The following is a 9506-nucleotide window of genomic DNA, read 5'->3' on the forward strand; positions in this document are numbered from 1 at the left end:
TGCAGCGTTTAGGCATGTCATTGTTTTACCCCGAAACCCTTTTATGAAGTTCGGATTGTTTGGGGATTTGGAGACCATCGGCACAATTGGCAAAGGCATAATGAATGTTTCTCTATTTAGCAGCTAGTTTGCAGATGTGAAAAGGTTTAGATGCACTGAAGCTGTACGCCTCAGCTGAACATTTTCTCTATTTCACTCATTACTTGCATTAAGAGAATTATAAAACTATACAACGCTCTGGACAATACTGGAACATATTTACAGACAAATAAACAATCAGCAAATTCTGATTTATTTTTGCATTTCAAAGGGATTCCATTCAAGAAAACGTGTCCTATGCTGCACATTTAGTCTCAGGAGAAGCAGGTAAGGGGGACAGTTGAAGGGGAAATGTAACATCAATGGTAACTCATAGTGCATTAATCAGAACTGTGCATAACAGAATGTCTGATTAAGAAATCTGTGGCTATGGTTAGCCATAAATTGTAAGCAGGCAGGTTGACAACAAAATAACATTAACTTTCAAAGGTAAAATTATGAATTCCTTTTCGATGAAACTAGCTGAAGGTCACACAGATCAGGGGCAAATTTGAGTACAAAATCATGTTAATAAGCTCTGACAATGTGCAGGAGAGTGGAACTCTACCGGGTAAGAGCCTAATCTCATTCTATGGGTAGGAAGGGAATAGAGTCCTCCGTGAAGGCTTCTGCTGGTCACTTGAAACACAGGCTTATGGCTATCAATGAAACAGCACACAGGTATTGTTTAGAGGTCTACACTTGCTGGATCTTCTTGGGCAGCCACTTGAACAGGGTCTTGCACAGCTTTTTGCTTCTCACCTTTGACTTTGTTAAGTTCTTAATGACGACATTTCGGAGCAGGCTGAAGTTCAGGGGCTGGGATAGGTGCACGGAGAAAGCATTATTTCCTCTTGCTGGATGATTCAAAACTTCCAAGAAGCGTCTTTCCTGCTGCCTGAAGTCATACTCCACACTGGACAGACAGACAGAGCAACATGCAGCCCAAAATTACAAAAACAAAAACAAAACACCGATGTGAAACAACATCAAATCATTCAGCCCATGCCAAAGGATGCAAATCAATGCATACGTTTGTCAGATTGCAAAGCGGTTGATTGGTTCAGGCAGGCAGACATTCCCGGCAGGGTCTCCTTTTTATTTTTTAAAGGCCAAGTGGAAGATAAGGAAATTTGAACAAGATGTTCACACCTTTATGGACCAGACGCCAACACACTCCAGTCAGCAAATCGACTTGCGCAACATCTTTTTGTCATGCAAAAGCGGTTTTGAAAATAAGCAGATCAAGAGGAATGTTTTGAATACTTCAAGATAACGACCGTTTTAGGATTTGCTTTGTAGAGCACGAGGCTTTTTTTCTCCAAAAGATAATGAGAAGACTTAGATTTATCGGCCTCTCATAACCTCCTTTCAAAAAAAGTGTTTCTGGCACAATTGCTTTTTTTTTTTTTTCTCTCTATCACGTCCAACTGATGCAACATTTCAGCTAATGGGTGCAAACGAAGATCAAAGTTGGAATATTAGAGCCAACAACTATTGTATCATAATGCATAAGTCTATCATTTTCTTTTTTTAAATTTAATTGAAAAGAACCATTTCACCTTTAAATTTAATTTACTTAACGCCAAATGTCTCATTTTAAGATAAGGCCAACTTAGATAAATTCACCTACCTCTCACAGCTTACCTCACATGCCAAAATACTTAACAATGCTAACATGACTTCAGTAAAGGGATCATTATAAATGTACCGTGCAGGCTGCTTGGGCACGACTTCCTCTTTGCGACTTTGAATTTCAGAGAGTGCCTCTCAATCTCCGTAAATCTGCTGTGTGAATAGGTTGAGTCACATACAGTCGGCGCTCAAATGTGTCAGTTGTTCCAAATGCTTTATGATTTGCTCGGAGGGGGAAAATGTAATCTCCCTATGTATTCTGAGTGAGAAACAATTGGGCAATACAGAGCTTTTCATTTGGTAAGCTGCCCATACAGGGAGTCATTAATTCTCAGAGAAATGAAGTGAACAGGCTGCCAGAGAAGCGTTTGGCAACTGAAATGGCAAATGGGCTCAACCTTGTTGAACTGTGTGTCTCAAGCACAAAGGGAACTTTAAATGAAACCAATATTTTTGAAATTTCCCATGGATAATTAAGTGATGCATGGTCCCACTTCTGTGTGTCCTTGAAAGTAATTCTGAATTTATTGACACCCACGTTACATTCATTTCTGTCTAACTAATATACGCACTCGGCCTGTGGCAGTTCATAATATCTCTATTCAATTGGAGTACCGTTCTAAATTATTGATTTCATTCTAATTGATTTCCTATTATCCTGAATATCTCAAGCCCAGACACATTTTTAACCTAATCTAAATGAAGACTTCCTGCCCCGGCCTTTCATCAACATCAAGGAAAAGCTCTAAGCCATGTGATGTACGTATATTCATGATATTCTGCAATTTTAGTTTTATATTCGGACAAGAGCGGAATTCTAGAGCTGATCACTTATCAGTTCAAATGCATGCATCAGGCAATTTCACTACTATCTCACCTGTAGACAATACAAGCAGTCTTCTGGCAGGTTGAGCAGTTTCTGAGGTCCTGTCCAGTTTTGTAGCTTCGCCGACTAGGAAAAAAAAAATAAAAAATTTCACAAAGTAAATGAGGGAAACCTCAAACTCTCACAATTCACTCCACTCATCCTTTTAGTCTGATATTTCTTCAGACTGCTGTTGGCAGCAATGAGCTGCATGACATGCATTATGTCAGATATCAGTCGGTTATTAGGAGTTGGTTATTCTGAAACATGACCTCAGAGGCAGTCGCAACTGATTAGCACAACAACGGTGGATGAGAATGATTGACAGAGACACATTGCCAGAAGACGGTTTTAATTCCTGTCATTTGTCCCAGAAGAGTAATATGGCTAAATAAATCTCCCCGAGACAGGCCCTCTTGAAATGCCCAAGTAGGTTTCCGTCACACTCGGGCACACATTAAAGGACCTGTTTGCAAACTTGTAACTGTGTTTAGGCCGCACATCATCACGCTAGGATTCCTGATTTGAGGTACGTACATCGTGGCTATCGAACCAGCTGCATGACATCTTAACAGTATGTTTGCCTTCAAAATGTATTTTACATCATAGTGTATGTAATAAAAGGTAGAAATCATACTTTAGTTTCTCTTGTTTTAAGACTTATTTTCAACGTGGGTATTAGTTCATTGTCAGCACAAAGTCAATGTTACACAAAGTGGCACACAATTTGCTTCGTCTGCCACATTTCTTACAAATTGTGTTAATTTTTTAAAAATAGTTCACCTTTACCAATTACATTTTGGAGAACAACAGTGTTGCACAGATTTTATACATTCTTTCTTCAATGCACCAGGCGGGATGACCAAATATCAAACGTGCGCTGCGATAATCTGTCACTTTTTTTTGTTAGTAAAACTAAATATGGTTGGAAAACAAAACTGATATCTGTGTTGATTACAGCAACAATCTCAACCGTATACAGTATGTATAGGTTTGTTATTGCTATCGCAGTAAACAGTAGTTTCCCTCTAAACTATGGATGAATAATCATGCATACAATTACACAAACACAGGAGTTATTTTTAGATTGAAAATCAATGCGCTTTGCCATTGAATGGCAAAGGCTCTGAGTGAGTAAATGCAAGTGATGACTCACTGGATAGTCAAAGATCAGCACTGCAGGACAGCTTTTAAAGTAATTCTCTTTCTGGCAAACAGCTACACCTTTACCGGACCGAATGTAGAGTATATTAATAATTCAGTCATATCTGACCCTGCAGGTTTTGTACTATAGTGAAACTGTAAGACATTAATAAGCAATAAGAATATTTATGTTGGGAGTCTTTATGTAAAGTAAAACATCCCACAAGAGGAGTCATTTCGCACAAGTGCAGGCACATGCACCCTCACGCATCCTCTTACCCGCCGGTGGGAGTGTGGCACGTCTCCAGGTCATGGATAATGTTGAGCAGAGTAGTGATCCTGTCCTTGTTGGCTGCCAGGCTGGCCTCCACCGTCTCCAGCCTCTGCTGCAGGGCTGCTGATTTGCGACACTGTGGGGAGGGCGGCAGCAACAGGGCCATAGCGGCTGGGTGGGGGTGAGCAGGGCTAAACTCCGAATCCGGTCTGACGATTGCCTTCGCCTCGCAGCACCGGAGGCGGGGAAGGGATGCCGTGTGCGTCGTCAACGACGGCGGCGTGGAACCTCGTTCAGGGCCCGGTGCAGTGAATGAAAGCTCCGGACTTGTGTGTGCTTGTGGTATTTGGGATGAACGGCCTGACTCAGAGTTTTGGTTGACGGAAGGTTCGGTGATGTGCTCGACATGTGCACCAGTGTTTTCAAGTGATGAGATGATGGGCGCACAGTTTGTCTGTGCTTTGGGAGTGGGTGTTGGGTATTTGGGAAAGGTCTGTTTATCCGCATTGGATTTAAGCTTAATATTTGCATGCCTGACTGAGACTCCCGCGGCAAACTGCTCTGCATTTGAATCCGTCTCCTGGGCTGTTTTTACTGGTGGGCATGTAGCGCAGTGTCCCTCATGTCCTGTTTCTGCATATCCTTGACAATGTGCAAGTCTTTGTTGTTCTGTGTTTATGCAACCCTGCAGACAAGAGCTGCTTGACTTAATTAGGGAAATGTGATTCTGAAGGTTGGTGACCTGGGACAGATTTGAATCTTCATGGTCATTTGACTCACGCACAACTAATTCATTGAGTAGATTACCATTGAATATGTTTTCATCAGATTCAGTATCGTAAGTAATGGTTGATTTAGGAGGGTGGGGGCTCGCATCACCACCTCTGTTGTGATTTTTTGACACATTTAGCGGCTCAGATAATTCAACTGGAGTTGTTGCGAAGTTGCTTTCCTGATTGCGAACGACACCAGATTCTTTACAGACTCTGCTGTCTGTTGCCCGCATGCGATCAGGTCGATGTACGCGAGGCGCTTCGTTACGACTGAGATCTGTGTCGTGTTGTGTTGTGTCTGCTGATTGACGTGAAGATGCACCTGATACACAGACATTACTTTGGTTCCCTGTCGACGCAGATGAAGAGGTGGTGGCTGTGGGTGGTGAATTTTTCAGATTGACTGAGGAGTACCTGAGGGCTTTATTTCCGTGCCGAGTGCCGCCGCGTGTAGACGTGGAGCTGGGGGCCGCACTTGAAAGCAGCCTAGCTTTTGAGTCCAGGGGTTTTGCTGCACTTGGCGTTGTGTTTAGAGATGCTGTAGAGACGTGAAGTGTGGGCTCAGAATTGGAGCAGTTTTGTTGAAACATTTGTCTTGCAGCAGATTTATGTTTAGTGCTTATATGATCTGGGTTAGTGTTGTGATTCAATGTGCTGCGTGGGACAACGGTGCTGAGAAGTGGATGTGGCGTCCTTGTGTGTGGTGTGGGGAATACAGTTGAGGCCATTACAGTGTCGATAAAAGACACTTCACCTGGTGATTTGCTGTCTACATTTGAGCACGGCTTTTCTTGCGTCGTATGATCTGGAGCGCGTGGTGTATGTGGTGGGCTCGCGGGTGAATGTGGCGCAGTTGTTTCCTGTTTATGAATGGGGTCTGATGCATTGGCTGCCAGTGCTAAGTTGGGACGTTTTGGGGTCATTCGTGGGCTATGAGTTGTTTTTGTTGCTGTGTTTACTCGCGCTGCATTTGTTTCACGTTGAGCAACTTCGGCGGGTATACTTTCAGTGGACATCAGTGCGGTATTGAAGCTTGTGATTGTTTCCAGCATGTTGTCGATGGTTGTGTTTCCAAGTCCGGTAGCTGCGGTGTGCAAACGAGAAGGTGGCGACAGAGCACCTTCGGGCGTAGCGTGTACAGACGTGCACACATTTTGAGGCATGCTGCGTTGCGTAGAGTTGTGTTGGGGTATCCGGGGGTGCTTAGGATAAGTGTGTGAATGCGGGTTGTTCGGTTTGGTAGCCGTGGCCATCTGTGGGGTCAACGTGAGGCTTGTTGGCCGGGGGATCTTACTGTCCTGGGATGGTTTTGCCAAAGATTTTGTACTGGCATCCTCTTGTCTTGTTTCAATAGTTGCTTTAGTGACCGTGATGGTTGTAGCATGTAGGATGGCAGTGGGTTGAGGCGATGTCGCATCGATTGCAGCATGTGTCTGCGACAAAGTGACCAAGTTGCCCCTGGAGTGCACTGGGCATGCTGGGTGTGGTGCTTTTCCATACTTTAGTTCTTCACTGATATATAACAGTTGTGGATTAACATGTGTCCTTTTGTCTCTGTACATGATGCTCTCAGAGATCTCATAATGGCTTGGCTTAATGTCCTTCTCAATGTTCGGCATGGGGACATGCGTGGTGTTGGAGAGCGAGGTGAGGGCTGCCTTTAATGGTTTCTCTCCGAGGCAAGCATCACCAGCGGAGCTTTTCTCCACTAAAGTCGCAACTCCGGCAGTTACAGACTGTCTGCCTCCGCAATGGCAGCATATCTTTTGTGTCACACTGAAAGGTGGGTCGGAAGATAACAGCAGCGTCTTCTCACACCGCTCCGCATAGTGACCTTGCAGTCTTGTTTGGTCTCTTCCACGAGAGTTTGCAGGCTCTGCCTCATCGTTATGAACGCTAATCCCACCAATCGCCTCCGAATCTACCACGCTGCCATTTGTGTAGCGGGTGGCAGATTTCAATTTGGGCCTGACGTTGGTTACCGCAAGGTGTGGGTTGGTCTTGATTGCCCTGGCATAGCAATAAGTCCCACAACTGCTCCTCTGACTGCAGGCCACATCCTGAGAGGCCTCACCTCCAAGTGCTTTGAAAGTCACTTCCTTTTTGGTCTTGGATTCCCCATTTTTCTGTTTTAAAAGAGTCCTTTTCTCTTTGTCACTCTTTGTTAGCAGTAATATCTCCTCGTACTCCGTCTCCTTCGTAATGTAGCTCTTGGTCGTTTGAGTAATGTTATCTGATGGCGTCGAGAGTGTGTCGGTTAGCTGTACACCGTGCTGGGTGGATTGTCTGCTGATCCCTGGGGACGTCTGAACACCAATGCTGCACTGAGGTCCCCACGTCTGCAGCAGGGCTCCTCTGCTTCTGCCGCCTCCCGTTGTCCTCCAGCCACGCACTCCAACCAGGGCGGGGACACCTAAAACTGGAACCGAAGTTGTCAGGTCGGCCGCTCGTCTCCCCATCCCTTGTGTGGCTGACTCAAAAACCTTTTACGAATCGAGAGAGCGGCAGCGTTTCCACACCATTACATCCGCCTAAAAGTAAAGAGAGGAACAAGTTAGAGGCGTGTGAGACGGCGCTGTGAGAGAAAGTCATGAGTAAGCAGGACAAGTTGAAACAATGCACAGACCTACACAAGGAGACGAGGAACTGCTTCGATACTGCAGAAATGAAGGATAACCAGGGTTGTCAAACTCAGTTGCAGATTTGAGATACGACTTTTAAACTTCTGTGACATGGTGTGACTGGATAAGAAATATGAATATCAATATGTAAATGCTGTGGCTACAAAAGAAAAAAGCGTTCTATATTATATTAGCAGTTCAAACATATCGCACAGATCCCCTCTCAATGTCTGACAGCACAAAGAATAATTCATTTGTGGAATGGGAAATTCAAAACAAAGCTCCTGTGGTGAAATCTCTCTCTCTCCTCTCTTCATTGAAATGTTTGTCGTATAGCAAGCAGCCTCCACTCTGTTGTCCTCCACACTCAGCTCACCTTGGAAAGAGGCCATAATGTATATACACTGATGCGATAGACTTCATTAGGCTCTGCATGCATTTAACTGGAGCACCCGCTCACAGAGGTGACGTTTGCTGTGTGTGTGCCAGTGCCACCCATGAATTCACATGTGCCAGCATTCTTGTGTGTCAAAGAGGTCTTTTTCTTTTTTTCCTGATTTACGCAACAACAGTCCAGTAGTCATTGACGGGGCGATAATGTGTGGAGGTTTGCATATGAACAGGTATTGTTGGACACTACAAAATACACAGTGGGAATGTGTGCGTTTGCACTCGCTATAAAGCGTTGATTTATGACAAATTTCCCGCAAAGACATTCTGACAAGGCTCCCTTCACTGTTGCCCCCTCCTCATCCTCCCCAGCAGCCTTCATCCAGGGATGTCAAAATCGTAAAAAAGAGCCTTTCGTCATTTATACCTGTAGGGATTATAACTGTGGTGTCACAGTCATGTCATTTTACGTTACTTCATCTCAGTCAAGTGACCTATGTCTGTTGTCACCTTCTAACGCTAAGTGATAACTGTCCTGCCCTGTTTAATTCACCATTAAATCCCTCTTTGTGGCGGAATAAACCAAAAATGTACACGCTCTTGCGTTGCCGCACACTTTTTAGAGGAATCGGGACTAAAGAAAAGAGCTGGTTCTGGCTTCAGCACAAATGCTGCCCAATGTGTTTTTGTGATTTTTGTTTAGCAGGCATACCTGAGTGATTTTGCTCGATCCTGCTGCGGGGATGTCTCGTTTTCTTGAGTCCAAATGTCAGGAGCTAGTTGTCCGCTTTTCTGTTGTGTGTCATCACAGTGTCCTCAAGGTTTCGAGTGACTTTGTCTTCATATCTCAAATCCCTTGGTGGCAGAATGCAAACTCAAAGGAGTCTGCAGGCAGTCAGTTCTGCAAAGCAGCGCTGCTTAGTAAGCCCCCTGTGCTTAAAAGGCTCAGATTCTAAACTATCCTACCTTTTATTGATCAGGCATCAAGCCTAGCTGTGTCCTCATTGTAATCCCTTCTCCTCTTGTTTTGGTCCGGCCGCTCCACGCTCACTCCATAATCACAACACAGCAGTATGCTCCAGTATGCTGCCTCCAACACTGTCAGTCCTACTATGTCTTGCCTTTTTACCTCCTCCTCTCTCTCTCGCTCTCTCTCTCTGTCTCTCCTTTTTCCTCTCACTCCCTCTCCTCCTCTCTTATTTCTGCCACTATCCTCCCTCCCAACATTCATGCATCCTGATATACAGCTGGGTGGAGAAAGGAAAAGAGAGCAAGGGAGACACAGAGAGAGAGAGAGAGAGAGAGAGAGAGAGAGGAAGTGACTTGCATCAGTGGGGTAGGGACTGTGTGTAAATTACCATGCAAGTTCAAAAGCAGGGAAATGCACTTATTACTACAACTGTACAAAACATGTAAATGTAAACAAGGCTGTAGTTTGAGAAAGGAGAAGAAGAAAATATATTCAATAATAAAATATATATTTTTGTTATTTATTTTTTTACAATTACAGTATCTGAAGACTATGACTGCTATCAGGAAATATATATTTCAGCCTCATCTGGACAGACATGAAGCTGGTTTTGTTGAATACGGTACCGGACTAAGTAAGTAAGTGTTTTACATTGTGACTGCTGTCTTAGCTTTGGGTATGTAGTCTGAGGCTAGTGTGTTTTGCAATAGTGTCAGCAAGTTTTTATGAATTAAACTATTGAATTTCAAGTCTCACA

The 9506-nt window shown here is 44.1% G+C and overlaps 1 protein-coding gene across 1 annotated transcript; it reads right to left on the reverse strand.

Annotated features, from left to right (window-relative positions):
- Positions 1–327: 327 nt before the first annotated feature.
- On the reverse strand, positions 328–8963 carry LOC116389003 (mucin-12). The gene is made up of 4 exons (XM_031857388.1): positions 8492–8963; positions 4001–7299; positions 2591–2665; positions 328–994 (listed from the first exon to the last, which is right to left on the reverse strand). Exons 2-4 carry the CDS (start codon positions 7225–7227, stop codon positions 775–777), a joined length of 3522 nt encoding a protein of 1173 aa, XP_031713248.1. The 5' UTR covers positions 7228–7299; positions 8492–8963; the 3' UTR covers positions 328–774.
- Between the last annotated feature and the right edge of the window lie 543 nt (positions 8964–9506).

Source organism: Anarrhichthys ocellatus, unplaced genomic scaffold (assembly GCF_004355925.1).
Source record: "Anarrhichthys ocellatus isolate YVR2014 unplaced genomic scaffold, GSC_Weel_1.0 scaffold18, whole genome shotgun sequence".
NCBI lineage: Eukaryota > Metazoa > Chordata > Actinopteri > Perciformes > Anarhichadidae > Anarrhichthys > Anarrhichthys ocellatus.